Here is an 18,622-nt window from a genome sequence, read left to right on the forward strand (position 1 = left end):
GTCTCTGGCAGTACAGTATCTAATAAGAAAGGCATGTTTAATAAACAGTGAGTTAATCAGCTTATCAAGATGTTTACATCATTTGTATTTCTTTGTGCTGAGGCATTTGGGAGAAGTAAGACAAATTGCTCATTCAGCTCAATGTATCAGACACCATCACATAAGAAGGACTAATTGAAAAATGTTGCATGTTATTTTGAACAAAGGGCATAGTAAGTCTCTGCTAATGAACATCCCATGCAGATGTAGCTAGACTCACTTTTACCAAAATCGCAGCATGAAAAGCACAAAGCTGCAGCTTCAGTGACAGTGACAGCCGCGACTTTCCTCGGCATCACTGCGAGCAGTCCAATACTTTGGCATGGGGATTCCCTTCTGCCAGGGGGAAGTCGCGGCTGGGATCTCGTGTCTTTCACTGGCAGAAACAAAAGTTAAACTGGCCATATCCGTAATTGAGTGTTTGATTGACTATGATTGATCTAAACAGGTGAAAAGTCTGGTGCCCATAAGAGATCAGTCCTTGCAGGAAGCGTTGGCTCGTCAGCACGCTAACGAACGACTGCGTCGACAATTCGCTGCCCAGGCGAATGTCATAGGCCCATGGATACAAAGCAAGATGGAGGTAAGTAGTGTCAATAGCATTGTGGGTCAAAAGTGTAAGGGAAGTTGCGTTAGACTGCAAAATAACATGTTTGTAATGAAAAACAACAAATGTTGGATAAAAATGATACCTCAACTCGCTAGATGATATTTAAAAAAAAGAAACGCTGAATATCACTCGGAGTATTAAGCATATGCCTAAAATTCGAGTGTTTTTGAAAGTTTACATTTATTAAGCGTCCATATTTTTTAAGTAGTTATTTTTGCCCAACAATGGACAAACTGTAATTTTTAACTTCAAGAATAACTTTGAAAAACATAGCAACAAATAGTACATTATTCTGTACTTTGACAGTAATACCGTTGCTGCTGATTGATACTGCAATACTTTGCAATTACTTATAGAAATCTCTGACAGCAATTAAGTTAATAATTTGTTTAATTGGATACATGTGATATTTGTATTAAGTTGATGTAGAAAATACCATGAACATGTTTATAAACCATTTAAAACAGAATATCTCTAAATTAAAATATTAATTGTTGGCAAACGTGATCAATATATTAAACCTCATATGTTAAATTCTGTTGAAATGTGAATACATTAATTATTTATCGAACGTCCTACATGGAGTCAGCATCATGTGTAACCATTTTGATGTTGGAACATCAGAGGCTGTCTGGTGTCGTTACCACATGACCAGGTGAGGTAGGGGTCATGTTGTCACCGCCAGGCCCCCAGTGACGCAAACAGAAGTGGAGCACTGTCCTTTTCTGTTGTTATTGTGTTCTCTGCTTCAAAGCGATCACCAACAACAAGCAAAAATCAAAATACTTTTTCTGAACAGCAAAAAGGACTCCTACAGTGCAGGGAAAGTCATACAAGTCATATGGCCACACTAATACCAAGCTCATACACTCTGCTTGCTTGCGAGAGTGCGACCGCTTACCGTGCCGCACGGCTGTAGCATCAGCGATCTCTGCTCATAGTGTTTCAGGCGATGGGCGGGCGTGGTGGAGGCGTGGTTATGATGTCACGGAGCTGGTTTGCCGTGATTGGTTGAATCGCTCACGTGACGCGGCCGCCACTTGAAAATACTTTTTTTTTGTCTTTTCAAAACGCGGTCGCGCCATCGCGCTCCTTCGTGCGCGCACTAGGAGCTGCCTCTAAGGGAACCTGCAATTTGTGCTTGGCGCATGCGTGCGTGTCATCGCACACAGTATAAACTCAGCCTAAGGGTTAAAGCACGTGTTTCTTAGGGATGATTCTTGAATAGGCAGGATTGGATCTCTGAGATTTTCTAAACTAGTGGTTTTCAACCAGTGTTCCATGGGAGGTTTCCAGGGGCTCCCTGAGACAAATTTGGCAATGCATATTTTACTCTTCAAGAATCATTGTTTTTTATTTTTGCCATATTTTTTTATTTAACTCTTAAAAAGATTAATACATGCTGTACTGTAGTTTTACAAAATACATATAATATACAAACCTGTTTTGTTTATTTAAAAAAAAATATAAGCCCAACCACAACCATAGGACAAGGTCTATATCACAATCTATTGTTAAGGGGCTCCACAAAGTCAAAATACATTTGAAAGGTTGCACAGTTTAAAAATGTTGAAAACCACAGCTCTAAGCCTGGAATTCTCAACCTTTTTTTAATGGTGGCGCCCTCAGATGTTTTCTGGAATACACGTGGTACAGTACCGTTGCTCTTTTTGCAACATGCTTGTTTGTAGCAGAGCGCTTTTGTTTCCTACTGAAACATTTTTACTCCTGCAATGAATTGTAGGCCTCTGAAAAAGGGTTATCACCCAATTCTCCCATTTCCTTTGCTTTCCCTTAAGAATTTCAATTTTGTGGCATTCTTTGGAGGACTACTACTTTTTCTACTGACAAACTTACAGTTCCACTTTCTACTTTCTAAGCATAAATATTGTCTAAATCAGCATGAAAAAGGGTTATAATATCTTTTCCACAGTGTTAATAAATGTATAACGTTTTAATGTCTGGTGAATGACACAGGGAGTCATTAAGCGACAATGCGGGGTATCACACAGAGGAGTGTTGGACATTAACCCATTTCTGAGCTCAGTGACATTGCTCCTAAGATGCCATGACACCTTGAGTTGAGAACCAGACATATTATTTTGGCCTCGTCGGGTAACAATGTGTTTGTTTCACAGGAAATTGGTCGCAGCTCCATTGACCTCACTGGGACTTTGGAGGACCAGATGAACCAACTGAAGCAGCATGAGCACAACATTGTTAACTACAAGCACAACATAGACAAACTGGAGGGTGACCACCAGATGATTCAAGAATCACTCATCTTTGATAACAAGCACACCAATTATTCAATGGAGGTAATAGCAATCATGGGACAATCCCATAGAGCCTAAGTGAACTCATGGCAGTGACGTTTAATTGGTTAGGTGTAGGTAGTTGGCACCTTTTAAAATAAGTATTTTAAAATATGGTTTCATATTGAATGTTTCCATGAACCCCAGAACTGTTATTACCATGGTACATATCCCATCTCTCCCTCCCCCCCCCCCCGTCCCCCACAGTTCAGTTAAAGATAAGTCTACATTGAATTTGAAGTGGATTGCTGCTTTAAATCTCATATTCATGCACAGCACTTTAGAACATAAGAGATACAATTACAGTTCCAAACCAACAAAGCTAAACCTTCTATACCAATAACGCTTAGTAAGAAAAACATTGTGATGTTCAATTTATCAGCACCTGTGCCCTTATTGCTAGTTCCTAGCACTGGATAAAAAAAAATCAAGAAAAAAAGGAGGCTTTTATATGGACTTCAAGTTTCCACATATTCACAAAGTCTTATTGATTTGAGCTAAAGCATGTTCATTTCCATTCATTTTGACCTGAATCCGATTAGTTACAAGCCAATCAGTCATTACCAGAAACAAAAGGCTGCATAAACTTCAGTGCACTGTCACTCTTCCAAATCAGAATGATTCCATTACAATATGAACAAAATGTTTTTGGTTCAGAATCCTCAAATCTCACGTGTTATAGTCCTTGAACCTAACAGCTACATTTTGTAGTTAGAAATCTTTCACTCACAAAAACAATCATTCGGATTCATTACTCACCAACAATTGCTAGTTGTAGACAAACCAATGTCTTCTTTCCTCGCAGCACATCCGTGTGGGATGGGAGGTTCTGCTAACTACCATAGCTAGGACCATAAATGAGATTGAAACGCAGATGCTTACACGGGATGCCAAGGGTATCACACAGGAACAAATAAACGAATTTCGATCTTCATTTAATCACTTTGACAAGGTAAGATGCTGTTTCTGTGACGGTTTTACTAAAGCTACTCCTAAATGTACAATAATGTAGCTATTGGGCTTCTCCTGGGACTGTGTAAAGCCTACAGTATTACACACATGTATACTGTATGTGTGCCCATTCAAGCTCATTCAGGCCGTAAAGTTGTCTTTCAGCACCAGAAGGTGTGTTGTGGCATAGTGCTGCTTTGTAAATATGTGCCATAATGCATCAATATTAAACCATGGACACAATTGCCTCACAGTTACCTTTCAAAGTACCGGTATTGTAAATCACAACAGCTAAGTAATTAAAGCAAGTGCAGTCAGTAGCATTATAGCAAATACTAACAAATACCATAAAGCTAAAAAACAATTACTGTGGCATACATGAGATCCAGCATCCATAACCACTGCTTTGCTTTTCAATAGCATAAGGTTAACTTTAACTGGTGTATCATCTCTTGCACATTTAAATGTAATTTTTAACATAGGCTAAACTCGATGGACGTCTTTTTTTTCAACCTTATCTACTATGTAACTCTATGTGTAGTACTACTGTATATAAATACCCCATTTAAAAAAATCCAGTTTTTATTTCTTGATCCTTAATGGCATTTCATCTCTCAATAGCTAGAACGGTAAAGAAAGAGTTTTATCTGCAAATAAAATAGTACAATGAACGTATTGAGCTTCCGGATTATTATAAGAACAAAGACATAAGCTACTGTAGACTTCTTTTTACGTATCCATTATAAGTCTCTTATTAACGAGTATTCCAAAAGTTTATCACAATTCTGAAAGGTTTTCACTGCATAGTTTGATCAATTTGAATAATACAAAAATAATAAACTTTGTAACCAGGAGTGTCCCTAAAACTGTTCACTTTCCATTACTGTTATACTCACTAAGCCTACTTATCAAAATATGTCAAATATCCAGTTCTCATGAATTTAAAATGTGTGTACTCCCTACTGCCTTTGTGGACTTTTCTTACAAAGAAAGACTAACCAGACAGAAACAGGGTTAGATTAGTAACATCTGCGGTGCTGTATAAAACACAAGGTTATCAGTAACACTTCATAGTGAACGGATCATGGAGCTTTCCTTTCATGGAAAGTTATTTTTGCACTTGAAACAATATGCTGTGTACATTTTGGCAAGTGCTATTTTAATACCCTTGTCCTGTCAATTAATATATCCAGGATACAAACTTCTTTAACCCAGGCTGTGCTGAAAAAGCTGTGTTATACGGCGAGCATACGCTTATAGGCAGTGTTCGACAAACCTATACATTTGCTCGCCCCGGGCGAGTGGATTTAACCCCCGGGCGAGTAAATATTGGCCCAAGCAGCACACGTTTGGTACTAGGTGGCGAGTAGATTTTTTTGTGTGGCGAGTAGATTTTTTGGTGATTTGTCAACCACTGCTTATAGGGGTCCCATGTCAAAATGGACAAGAAGCAAAGAGAGACACATTGTGTGCTCATTTGCATGTCATTACCCAGAATCCCTGGCTGCAGTGGAAGTACTGTATGCTAAGAGATAATGGGGAAATACAGGGTCCCAGTCTGAGACATGCAAATGTGCCACAAGTGGTATTTATATTTACATTTACTTCCGGGAGGGGGAGGGGCCCGCTGCCAGTGTGAGTGTATGGGTGGCAAAATAATAAATCTGAAACTTACTGCATATGTGGCCAATTTTGAAACTGAAAATTAGTGGCAATTTAACAAATGAGTTTGCAAATGTAATCTTTTTTTTTTTTTCTGTGGTGGATTATTAAATATCTAAAATTGGCCATTGTGTTGTCTAATTGTCAGATGTTTTTAAGTAATTTAAAATATGCAGTACATCAAGGTAATTGTCTTTGATTTTGCACTGTATGCCGTAGCAAGTAATTTGAGGAGTTCCAATAAAGAGCAATAGGGGAAAGATTGGGGAATTGCTAAATAATTGTATATTTGTATTTCTGCTTCCAGATTGGAGCTAGTTAAAACTTGGTCTTGCTAAGAAACACGGGAGGAATGTATAAAATTGAGAAATACGTTTGTTTTTTTAATTTGTCATTAACAGGCCATGTATTAATGTAGTTATCTTGATAAGGATAGATATCATGTAAGTGTGTAGATAACGAAGAGAACTCGTCAGGTAATTGTTTATCAAGTGTTAGAAAAGAGTATGTTTGTTATACCTACAGTAGGAAGTTAATAGGGCTGCTGGCAACATGATTTCCAGCAAGCCAATCAGTAACAAGAAAGCAACTGTGATGTGAAACATTCTTATTAATGATTGGTTGGTAGCTCTGCTATCACCCTGAAACCTGCAGAACTGGGAGTCTTGCAGACGTTAGACTGGATGTGGGGGAAGGTGGGAGTTTAAGTCAAAGATCTTGGACTCAGGCAAATAAAACTATATTGATGAGGGATTGCTTTGAAATGTGTCAATGGTTTTTTCTTCTTTATAAGTCACCATATGTCAACAAAAGGATTTCCTGACAACACTATAATTCAATTCCACTCCACATGAGGACTACCTGAAACTGGGTATAATGAAGGGTATCAAACTGTAAATGTTGCATTTTGGGTTAGTTCCAAAGGATATATATATATATATATATATATATATATATATATATATATATATATATATATATACACAACTGTATGCTCATCTGCATGTCTTAGGCAGGTCTGCAACCCCGCCTTTCCCCATTATCACCCAGCACACAGCACTTCCATTTTTTTTTTTTTTTTTTTTTTAAAGAAGTCTATATCTAGCAAATAACTCAACCTGGTTGAAAGTGAAGAAGTGTCAAATTGCACCACCATTTGGTAACATACTGTATGTTCCACTGTATAATAAAACACAGTGTAACAAAAACAAGTGTAAAGGTGTTCTACATTACTCTACTTGATTTAACCTTTCTCCATCAAATTAATTCTGGGTTAATGTTTTTGGGGACCTGTCAGTGGCTTACTCTGCTGTGAGCACCAGTAGCACTTATTATACAGAAGACGTCCATATCTTCCTCTAAACTCATGTACAGTTAAAGTCCAAGCAGTGGTTAGCTTAACATTCACTGAGTCATCAGGGACGGACCGTCAGTGTAGGAACATGACAAGTGTACGTGGGAAGAACGCAAACATATTATCATATTCATACCCATCTGATTCTTATGTCTGCAATACATCTAGGTAACAAACAGAGCACAATGCTATCTGAAAATATTTTGTGTATTTATATTTTGGAAGTGTTTACTTGGTTTATGTATCTGTTGCTCAAAAAATATCTCTAACATATGACTCTTTTTTGTGTGTCTCCCTGCATGTTTTCTGTCTGTTATTCTTGATCCTGCTTCCTGAACCTGTGTTGAATTCCTTATATCACCTGCTCCTACTCGTCTCCTTGGATTTGATACTCTCATATAAACTTTCCTCACCCGTTGAATATTTGGTTTATTCCATTGAACGGACCATCTGCTGGTTCTTCATGTGACTGACGTCTTTCTACCTTCTAATCGGCTTCTATACCACACAACTTTCTCTCAATCGCTTTCAATGGCTTCACCCAACAGAAGAAGAACGGGCTGATGGATCATGAGGATTTCAGAGCTTGTTTAATTTCAATGGGTTATGATCTGGTAAGAAATATAGATATACCATATATATAATTGCTATGCAACATAGACCCGATAACATGATGGTTTAGTGGTGTAACCCGTGATGTTGTCTCGTAATGAAAAATTAGAAAACGGGACATTTCTTAACCCTTGTGATGGGAGAAAGGCCAGCAACCCCCTCTAGCAACAAACAGATAGTCTGCTATAAGCATACAATGGTATCAATGTTAACATTGATGTTACTCATTTGCACTTAATACTAATATTTTAATCAGAAGATTTAGTTAAAGTGCATTGGAAGATAAGGATTTTCTCCAGTTTTACACAAGTATTTTTTTTTTTTTTTTTAAAGCTAAAGTGTAGGAAGGAGCAGTTTTCGGTGCTGCCATTAGTTAGACATGCATTCATGAGACATCTGAGGTTATGCATTAACCTGTGATAGTAGCATTCTGGTCACTATTGCACGCAAGCTCCCATTGACTTCAAACACAGTTTAAGGAATAACATGTAGATTGCAGCTTCTTATTGCAATCTTCAGTTACCTTAACCGGTGCTGGTGATGGCAATGTATGCAGTACTATGCATAGACTATTACAGGCATAGTGAGTCTCTGCCCTTTAGAGCTTGCAATCAAATTTTTGATAACTGAGACACACGGAGATGGAGTGGGGACAAGGAGAACCGACATTGGGATTCAAACAAGGTTTACTCACTTGAAAAGTTACCATTGAGCTACTCCTCCAGCAGTGAGCAGAGTTTAAAGCTGAACAATAAAGAGGATAAGGAGTTATTATAGCATTAAGCCGATATACTATTCTTTGTTAATAAAGAGATTGTAAAAAAAACATCACCTTGCACGTCACGACCCTGCAGCGTCATTTGACGCCAAAGACAAGGTAAGGATGGGGGAGAGCAGGCACAGGGGCGCATACTGCAAAGTGTGCGCACCCCTGTGCTACAGCATTAATAAAGATAGGCAGGTTCGCTTGTTCAAAGTCCGAACGCAAACTGCGAAGTTCGTGCGGATGTTTGAGTCAAACTTCGGAATGAGTTTTAAATCCAAGCAAAATTCGAGCCAAAAGCAGAGAAACGCTCATCCGTGGATTTGGTATTTTTTGGTTATTTTTCTTATTTCTCTCTCCCTCTCTCTCTCTTTTTTTTTTTTATAGACAGGGTAAACTTTTGGGTTTGTAAATAAAGCAGCTTGTAAACGTTTGTTAAAAATGTTAAAAAAAAAAAAAAGAATCCTCTTTTTTTTTTTTTTTTTTTTTTGTTTTTTTTCCATGATTTTGTAAAAAGAAAATCTAAAATTGAAACCAATTGAGCAAAATCAATGCATGAAAATGATGTTAGCACATAAACACCAGTGAAAGTGCCCAGTGCCCACCAATAAACATTATACATGATAAGAATTAGGAATGTTACAAGCAGATGCCGCTGACAATGTTCACTTTTTGTGCTTTCTTATTTTCAAAGGGAGAAGCTGAGTTTGCCCGCATTATGGTCCTTGTTGATCCCAATGGAAGAGGAACCGTTTCTTTTCAATCCTTTATTGACTTCATGACGAGGGAGACTGCAGAAACGGACACAGGAGAACAAGTGATTGCTGCATTTAGAATCCTCGCTACCGATAAGGTGAGTCAACTAATCATAATAATAATGTCATATAAAAATGTATGTGTTCAGCATTTGAGCATTACAAAATGAAATATACAATGAGATGAGAAAGTGAGGAGTCAGTCATTTTTAATATGTGATGTCATTTTTGAGACTGCAAGTGTTCGAGTGACTGCTGTGCATTGTGATTCCCAACACATTGTTCTTGTTTCTGCTCCTCCGGAATAGCACAGCCCTGTCCTTTTCTGCATTATTGCCCGGTTAAAAACCAGGTGAAGAATTAGAGGGGTAATGGTCAGGTTTGTGCTGTTTCAAAAGAAGCAGAATCGAATAGGATGAGTCTCATTGTGCTCCACCTTCCAGTGGCATAGGCAGCAGTGTGAAGAAAATCAAGCTCCGTGCTGCTCCAGGTGTAACGGCTGCAAGAGATCAGTGCTTTTTTTTCTGTGAAAAAAGGTGGGGATACTGAGCCTACGCATGTGCAGATGGCTAGCTTACACAGTAGCCATATAAAAAAAAATGAGGATATAACGAATCCCCGCGTACCCCCAGAAAAAAAAAGCTCTACAAGAGTTTATAAATGAATACATCTCCGTTCAGTTCGGGATGTCAATTTTATTTGATTACGAGCAAAAAGTTTATTTTTTTTTTTTTTAACAAAAATGGAGATTGAACGTTTTTGAACTTTTTATGAAAAAATACCTCTCTTAGTAATAACCAATATACATATAATATAGTCTCTATGTAACACTCAAATCATATGAAGGGCACTCGCCCTACAGGTGTGTGTGCGCATTATTTGAAAAGCAAAGTAGTCCAATAAAATGAATCTATCTGGTGTTAGTAGACAGAGAAAGATTATACACTGAATAAAAAAAATTGTATATTGGATCACAACAGAACAGAAAGTACCAACAGTTTGTTTCAACACGGGAACTGTCATCGGGGCTCTTTTAATTGTAATGGTATAATGTTGGAGTATTGAGAGGTATTACAAGCATAACGTCCTCTTCTTTCTGTTTGTGTTTGTTGGTGGTCTCTGTGGATTTTTGTTTAAAGGAAGAGGTTTGGCGACTAAAAACCACATCCCAAAACCCTTAGACAATGTGGAGGAATCTACACTTTGCTAGAGGAAACCGTTGTAATACAGTATCTGCTCTGTTTGTTATTTCTTCCCAGCCCTATATATTAGCAGAGGAACTTCGCAGAGAGCTTCCGCCAGAGCAAGCTCAGTATTGCATTTCCAAGATGCCATCCTACAAGGGCCACGGAGCTGTCCACGGAGCTCTGGATTACGCCAGCTTCTCATCCGCCTTGTATGGACAAAGTGACCTGTAGCCGCTACAGAACTGCATGTGGAATCCAAGGGATACATTGCATAAAGAGTTTGCTTATAGGCTTTAATGAGCTCAATGTAAGAAAACAGAGATGTGCGAAACGTTAGCCCAAGATTGCGAACCAGATTAAATACTGTATACCCGTTTTCAGCTGTGAAAAAAAACCATGACCTTGTCGGACGATTCGCCAAGCATTAAGTCAATGTGCATTGCCATTTTAATATGATAATTTGCTACAGTCTGGACAATGGCTACATTCGCTTAATGCGTAGAATATAAAGAAGACACATACAACATGTTTTGTTTACTGTCTGGTGGTATTTCGCGTTAAGCATGCAAAATTGCAAAATCTAAGAGTACAGCGAATACAAATACCACGTGTGAGCACATTTGCATGTCTTATACATGCCTGCAAACTCGCCTTGCCTCATTATCTCTTAGCATACGATGCTGCCAGGGATTCTGGGAAGTGACATGCAAATGAGCACACCGTGCCACTCTTTACTTCTTGTCCATTTTAACATGCCCCTTGTAAGCTTATCCCGGCCGCGTTACACAGCTTTTTCAGCATAGCCTACATTTAAGAAATGCTTAGCCAGGAACCCTACGCACTGACAGCTATTTCACCCTTTGAGGTCTCATCAGTGTGAGGCTCGTTATACCTTCTTTGCAATGTGAAGTTATGGCGGGTAATAATAGTGAGAAAAACCTAAGCCTTATTTCAAAACATTATTATTTTTTAATGCTTGGCAAAATGTTTTTGCAAGGAAGCAAAATTGAGGGGGAAAAACCCCATTTACAACTATTTGTACAGTTTCGCACATCTCTAGTAAAAAATGCTTTACAAAATGACTCGTTCTTAAAGGCGCTGTGCCACATATACCCAGTTGATCTAACGACATTTATGGTTAGCAGGTTAAATCTAAAGTTCACCTCCTGTAATAAAAAAAAAGAATCAGACCGCTATGTTTACATATTTTTAAATGTATGCTCTGCACATGTTTCTAAGCAGTGTGAGCTAAAGTCTGCAGCAGATTCTCACAACCCTTATCGCAGCCTGGCATCTATGCTATCATAACCAATTTCTTAGTGGGTTCTACGACGTGGAGGGCGTGTGCAAAATCTGATTACCATATCATTGCGGTAGAACATACAATATTCATAACCACCCCCATGTAGCTAAATGCTAGGAAACGTTTCAGACTTTCAAAAATGTTAGAAATATATATACTTATCCTTGTCTGATTTTTTTTTTTTTAAAACGCATCAAAATAGAAGTCATTAAACATGTCCTTGCCATGACTTTACTTTGTACGTGGGCTTGTAATGTTTTACGAACTACTGAGCAGAAAGACGATTGTAGGCTGCACACTACGTTTGTATTTTCTCACATTTTCTGGTGTATGAATTGCTTCACAACATGCCGTGGTGTCATTCTTGCTTATCTGCAGTGTATTTATTAAGTGGAAAACAAGAAATGTGACTCAGCATTTACACATGGGGATACAGATGCCTAAATATACAAACTGCGGCAAAAGTGTATATATGTATGTTGTGATGTCTCAATCACAGCGTAGGATCTTATGTCCCAGATTAAGGCAGGAAACGTAGTATTTCTCTATATGGGGTTTATTTACAGGGTTAAATAATACACTAACAGGGCCACCGTCCCTTTAAGTCAAAACAAATCTTAAAGTAAATGCCTACTCCTCTTAGAAGACTATACATGCAGCTTCGGCTCTTACTAACTGGATGGACAGCTAAGCTGGTTACCACCCCAAAACAGGTACTATTATAGCTAAACATATACAGTCTCTGCACACAGCCATATAGTGTTTTTCTTATCTGTTACTACAAGGTTATGGAGCAGATGTCCCCGCTTCAGCGCAGTCTCCTGTCCTTCCTTCCTAGGGGAGCTCAGCCCCATGAGAGCTCAGAGAATCTCTCCTCTGTAAGTCCAATATTAAGGACAGGACATCACCGCTTCATCATGGTCTCGCGTCCCTCCTTCCTCTTCCTAGGATTAAGGCCCAGGCAGTCCCAGCAGGCTCCACGACCACTACCCAGCGAGCCTAGGGGACTATGCCAGCTTACACAGCTAGGGAGAACTCTTCTCTGTCCCCCTTCTCTGGGAACAGCAGTCTCTCTCTGTGTGTTGTCACTTCCTGATTTTTAAAACTCCATGTGCAATCAGGAGTTCAGCCTGCCCAATTAGTTTGCAGCTGCTGTTGGTTTCTCTAGGAAAATTTCAGCACCTAGAGACAGTGATTGTATCACATATGCCCCTCCCAAGCATAACATTGTCCTGTGACGCGGCCCGTGCACTATTCCCGTGCAACAGCCTCTTTTGTCAGAGACGTCTGACATCCATATCTTCTTTTTCCTTGCCTTCCAGTTAAAGACTTTTTCCTTCGGGGCTATTGCAAGGCCTTCTGGGCCTGCAGACTGGTACTTCGCTACCTCTTTGTCTTGGCCGGTTTGACTTTAGGGTTGAAGCTCCGCTTTTGTTGTGTCCCTTCTTGCAAAGGTTCCTGATCATCCTGCTTTCGGTTAGCTCTCTCTGCCAGGATGTTATCCCCCTCATTCTGTGCCTTGTGGAAAGTAGACTGTGGTAGTGCCACGGCATTGTAGTCACGCTTACAGGCACGCACAACGTGCTCAGGCGCTTCAAACTTTGCATTTTCATTTTGCAGTTGAGCGGTGTCCCCAGCTCTCACTGTACACTTGTTTTCACGGGCATTAGTTTCTGTGGGATATAGACATTTGGGCAAGGCCAATACCTTTTCCTGTAGTGGATACACCTGTGCACTACTGTTCCATGGAGCCTCATTCCTTTTTAACTCTACCGCCATCTTCTCCATGGACTGCTTCTGTGACTCAAGTGTCTGTTCTAGGTCTGCAACCTTTCTCTCCAACCTCACCTGAGAAACCTCCTGCTGGGCAGTAGTAGAGTCCAACATAGCATCCCGCTCAGACTTCAGAGCCTCGAGCTCCTCACCCAGGTCACGCTTTTGTTTCTCTGCCATCTTGTGGCCGGCACGCTCAGACTCCAGGTCCTTCCTCGGGTCTTGAAGCTGTCCTTCTGTATTTCTTTTTCCACTCAGTGCAGCTGCTAGTTCAGCTTCTTTGGAGTTGAGTCACGATTCCACATCTGTCAGCTGATTCAGAGCGTGGCTTAACTCTGTTTCCTTTTTCTATTTCTGACCTGCAGCTGCCGGTGCTCCTCCCAGACCTTGTCCAGATTCAGCTGCAACCGGGCCCTCTAACTGGCTGTGTGGTCCAGCAGATTGCGAGTATCGGCCATCTCGGTTTCATAGCGCAATGTCAGGCAGGCCACCTGACGGACACCTCCTCCCTCCCGGCGAGCTGTATCTTGCACTCAGCAATCTGCGTCTGCAGTTCTTCAGTTTGATCCTGCAAGCCCCCTTCTCAGGGCCTTCACCTCTTCCCGGTGCTTGCTCTGGGCTTGCATCAGAGCCTTCTTTATATTTTGGAGCTCTGCAGTTTTTGTCGCTAGGATTGTTGCTGCTTCTGTTTTCCATGCCTCTTTCTCCTGGGTGTACTGACTTTTTGGGATGGTGCGGCCTCTCTGCTTCTCCATCTCTTGCTCCAGTTTCTGGACCTTTTCCCGCTCCCTCTCATACAGTGTCACCTGGCATATAAGCTCCATCTCTAGCAATGCACTGGTGACACGGTGTGGCCTTCAGCTCCTCACACTGCTCTGCAGGGACACACTTGGTACTCAGCCATTCCTGTAGCACTGGTACTTGGTTAGCCGCCTGGTCACTTGCTTCCTGTAGAACTCGCTGCTTTTCCTTGGCGTCCGTCTGTTTCTCCTTGGCCTCCTGCAGACTCGTGCACAGACCTTGCACCTGGCTCTGCAGTAGGTGTGCTTCCTGCACTTCTAACTTTTCCTGGATCAATTGCTTTTTCACTTTTTCTGCTTTGCGAAGCTTCTTATTTCCTTCACTGACCTGGTCAGTCAAGTCTGAATTCTTCTGTCTCAGACATGTATTTGCTCTTTTTACCATCTCTAAACAAATTAAGATCTCTTCCTCAGCTTCCTTCACTTCACAGACTTCTGTGCTGAGAGTGTGGACCTCATGGCGTGATAGTTTCTGCTCTGTGCTGAGGGTGTGTCTCTCTTTCTGGGTGACTTCAAGCTCTTTATTTAATTGTTCATGGACAAGAGCTAATTCATGTCTAGTAGCTTGCAGAGCAATTTCAGCGGGACTCCCTTCTGACAGCACAGGGTCATCTTTAATATTTTCTATAGCTTTCTGTGTAAGAAACCTACCAACCTTCTTTTTATTCTTTACTGGGGTAGATTCTGATACATCAGCAGTACTCAGCACAGATTATTTCTCTTTCTTATCAGTGGTAATGAATGTGCACTTTCTAAAGAAAACATCTGCATTTTCCTTGTGACCACAGCACGGTGCTTGCTACTGCAGTTGCTTGAAAAAAATATTTCTCTAGCTGCTGGGGCTGTCCTTTTCATTGGGCCCCATAGGAGTCCTCTTCATCATCATACGGCCTGAAGGGGCAGTGTTTAGTGTGCCCAGGCTCTTTACATCATAAACACATCTGCGGTTCCTTTTGCGGGGCCACGCAGGGACGCTCCTTCCTCAAAGGGCACTGCTTCATGTGGCCAGGCATATTACATAGAAAACACATTATATCCGCCATTTTTCCTTCCAGGAGTATTCTTCACCTTGACCTCTGGAGGCGCTATTTCCTCAATTCTTCATATCTTTCCCTGTGTATCCTGTAAGCCAGTGTTTCCCAACTCAGTCCTCAGGGAACCCAAACAGGTCAAGTCTTAAGGATATCCTTGCTCCAGCACAAGTGGGTCAATCAGCAGCTCAGTCATTTTGACTGAGCCACCTGTGCTGGAGCATGGATATCTTTAAGACCTGATCTGCTGGGGCTCACAGAGGACTGGAGTTGGGAAACACTGCAGTGTAAGCACAACTGGTCATACACAGTGGGGCAGACTTTACTTGCAGAATTTTTTTTTTTCACTTCAGTTGGGCGGTCATTTTAAATTCTGCATTTATTTTCAAACCCACAGTTTCTGCTGCTCAGTGCTTTTTGTACTGCCCGCATTAAACTCCACCAATTGTTATGTCTCCGTCACAGCGTAGGATCTTATGTCCCAGATTAAGGCAGGAAACTTAGTATTTCTCTATATGGGGTTTATTTACAGGGTTAAATAATACACTAACAGGCCCACCGTCCCTTTAAGTAAAAAAAAAAAAAAAACACCTACTCCTCTTAGGAGACGAACTATACATGCAGCTTCAGCCCTTACTAACTGATGGACAGCTAAGCTGGTTACCACCCCAAAACAGGTACTATTGTAGCTAAACATATACAGTCTCTGCTCACAGCAATATAGTGTTTCTCTTATCTGTTACACCATGGTTATGGAGCAGATGTCCCCGCTTCAGAGTGGTCTTGCGTCCTTCCTTCCTAGTGGAGGTCAGCCCCACGAGAGCTCAGAGAATCTCTCCTCTGTAAATTCAATATTAAGGACAGGACATCACCGCTTCAGCATGGTCTTGCGTCCTTCCTTCCTAGTGGAGGTCAGCCCCACGAGAGCTCAGAGAATCTCTCCTCTGTAAGTTCAATGTTAAGGACAGGACATCCCCACCGGCACGGTCTCGCGTCCTTCCTTCTTTGGGGAGCTCAGCTTGACAAGAGCTCAGAGAATTTCTACTCTGTAAATCCAATGTTAATGACAGGACATCCCCACTTCGCAATCCTTCCTTCCTCTTACTGGGATTAAGACCCAGGCAGTCCAAGCAGGCTCTGTGACCACCATCCAGCGACCCTAGGGGACTGCCAGCTTCCACAGCTGGGGAGAACTCTTCTCTGTCCCCCTTCTCTGGAAACAGCAGTCTCTGTGTGTAGTCACTTCCTGACTTTTAAAACGTCATGTGCAATTAGGTGTTCAGACTGCTCAATTAGTTTGCAGCTGCTGTTGGCTTCTCTAGGGAAATGAACTCAGTACGCTGGAAAGTCCCATAGCTGCCCTTTTCCAGCACCTAGAGACAGTGATTGTATCACAATGTGTATAATATATTATTACTATAATACATAATTTTCTCATTTTCAACACCTGCCAATCCTGTGTCCATCCTTCCAGTGGTACCCAGAATTTCCAATAGAAAGGAAAAACGCAATTTTGCTAGAAGAAGAAAAAACCATGTTTTTTAAGTTCTTGTCTGTTGCCAAACAGAAAGATTGGTATAATGTTAAATTCAAATTGAAATGCTCAGTCATAGTTAATGGTATTTTTTTTAATGCATATTACCTTTTTATTTTGTGAAACACTCCAGTACTTTTCTATTTTGGAGAAATTTAATGTAGAGTATATTTTATTTTTCAGTAAAACCTTAACCCGTTCCCTTAAACAGCATTGCAAAGCAAGTACAACCTCAGGAGGTGACGGGATTCAAATTATCACCATGGTCACATTTCTAAACACATTTTCACAACATTTTAGCAAAAGTTCACAGTGCTCAAACATTCACCAATTTTCATCAGTTTCACCAAAATGTGTCACTTATGTCAGAATTTCACCACTTCTGTAAAAAAATAGCAAGTTTTACCAAACTTCAGTAAAAAATGTTCCCATCTCTAGTGAAATATGTTAAAAAGTAAAAAAAAATACTCTAGAGAATGTGAAAAGGGAGTTGGAGTGAGAGCTTTGGGGTTTAATTACTAAAGTCTACTGGCTGGAAAACTTTGGCAGAACCAGTGAAAAATAATTGCGCCAGATTTATTAAAGGATAAAAATCTATTTGATTTGAATGCGATTCCATTTCTTCGATTCAGAAGTAGCAGGAGTTATTGCAGCAGCTGGCGTGTGCCAGCAGGTGCAATAACGAATTAGCCTCATCCCTTTTTCCAAGTGTCTGATCCAGACACAATGGTGCTTGCTGCAGCACCCCAGTGGGAGCATTAACATCTACATATCTAATGCTGTTTTTGCTCCAGTTTTGCAGAAGGGGCCTTAAGTAAATAATCCCCTTTAACTTTATTCCAGCTAATGCTCAAATTGCAAAGTGGTTCTTCAATGTTCCTTCACTTCAGTTTCAAAACTTTTCCAGTCACTTCCTCCTCCCCCTGAAAAGGTTTTTGAAAGCATTTCCTTGTCCAAATTTGCACACCGTCCATTCTTCCTTTAATTGTTCAACAGTGGCATTAAAGCCAGTAAGTAAAGCCAGCGTAGCCTCTTGCAATATTTCTATTACTAATGTGTCTTGTGTGCAGTGCTAGGGCAATAACTGTTTATTTATTGGTGGGTGATAATTGTAGTTTTCAGTCTCATAGTTGACCCGTTCTTTTTCATACTATAAAAGATCACAATTAAATATATATATATATATATATATATATATATAAATATATATATATATATATATGTTTTGCATTGTTTGCTCAGCTCTTGAAAGATGGTCAGAGTTGTGCCTTGCACCACCACCCTTGTAAATGCATAATCATGCTGCAGTTTTCGTTATTGAGTTCTGAGCGCATCCACGAAAGAAGTTGAAGTCGGCATAAATGATGTGTTACTTACTATTTGCTACGTGCAGAGTATGGATTTCAGGCTAACATTTGATGTGGTATTAAGCTTATGAAATTGTTGGGAAACTCCCCCCCAATACAAATGGCAAAAATGTATTATAGAGTGAGTCATTTATTTGCATATTTGATAAAAGTTTGTGAGTGGGGCTTGATAAAGTACTAAATGGCTTAAAACATCATCCATTTTCACTGGATTAGTAAAGGAGGAGAATCCATGAGAGCATCTCCACGTCTTCCAGAGAACCCCAATTGTGATGTCCGAACTTGCCAAGATTTTCTTTGCGCACCATCTGCAGTACAATCACTATGATATCTGGGTGATACACACACACACACACACACACAACCCAAGAAACCACTGGGCTGAGGCCCCGGGCCCCCTTTGGTGTGCTAAATGAGGCACGTGTAATCAGACTGCAATAGAGCATGTGCAGCTGGGTCACTCCACGACTTCCGTTCTTTGGAACAGTGAAGGGTGCCAGCATTGTCTTGTCTTGGATCTTTAGTTGCCTCGCCTCATTATGGTTATGATGGAGATCCTCCTCTTC

General features: G+C 40.5%; 1 protein-coding gene across 1 annotated transcript in view; it reads left to right on the plus strand.

Moving 5' to 3' along the window:
• ACTN2 (actinin alpha 2) overlaps positions 1–18,170 on the plus strand; it is a 59,333-nt gene extending 41,163 nt beyond the window's left edge. Inside the window, exons 16-21 of the mRNA XM_075596399.1 lie at positions 488–622; positions 2,788–2,967; positions 3,770–3,916; positions 7,480–7,545; positions 9,001–9,159; positions 10,321–18,170. Of these exons, the coding sequence (XP_075452514.1) occupies positions 488–622; positions 2,788–2,967; positions 3,770–3,916; positions 7,480–7,545; positions 9,001–9,159; positions 10,321–10,479 (846 nt within the window). The 3' untranslated portion in view covers positions 10,480–18,170. The remainder of the gene's footprint in view (positions 1–487; positions 623–2,787; positions 2,968–3,769; positions 3,917–7,479; positions 7,546–9,000; positions 9,160–10,320) is intronic.
• The last annotated feature ends 452 nt before the right edge of the window (positions 18,171–18,622 follow it).

The sequence above is a fragment of the Ascaphus truei genome, chromosome 4 (assembly GCF_040206685.1).
Source record: "Ascaphus truei isolate aAscTru1 chromosome 4, aAscTru1.hap1, whole genome shotgun sequence".
NCBI classification, from domain to species: domain Eukaryota; kingdom Metazoa; phylum Chordata; class Amphibia; order Anura; family Ascaphidae; genus Ascaphus; species Ascaphus truei.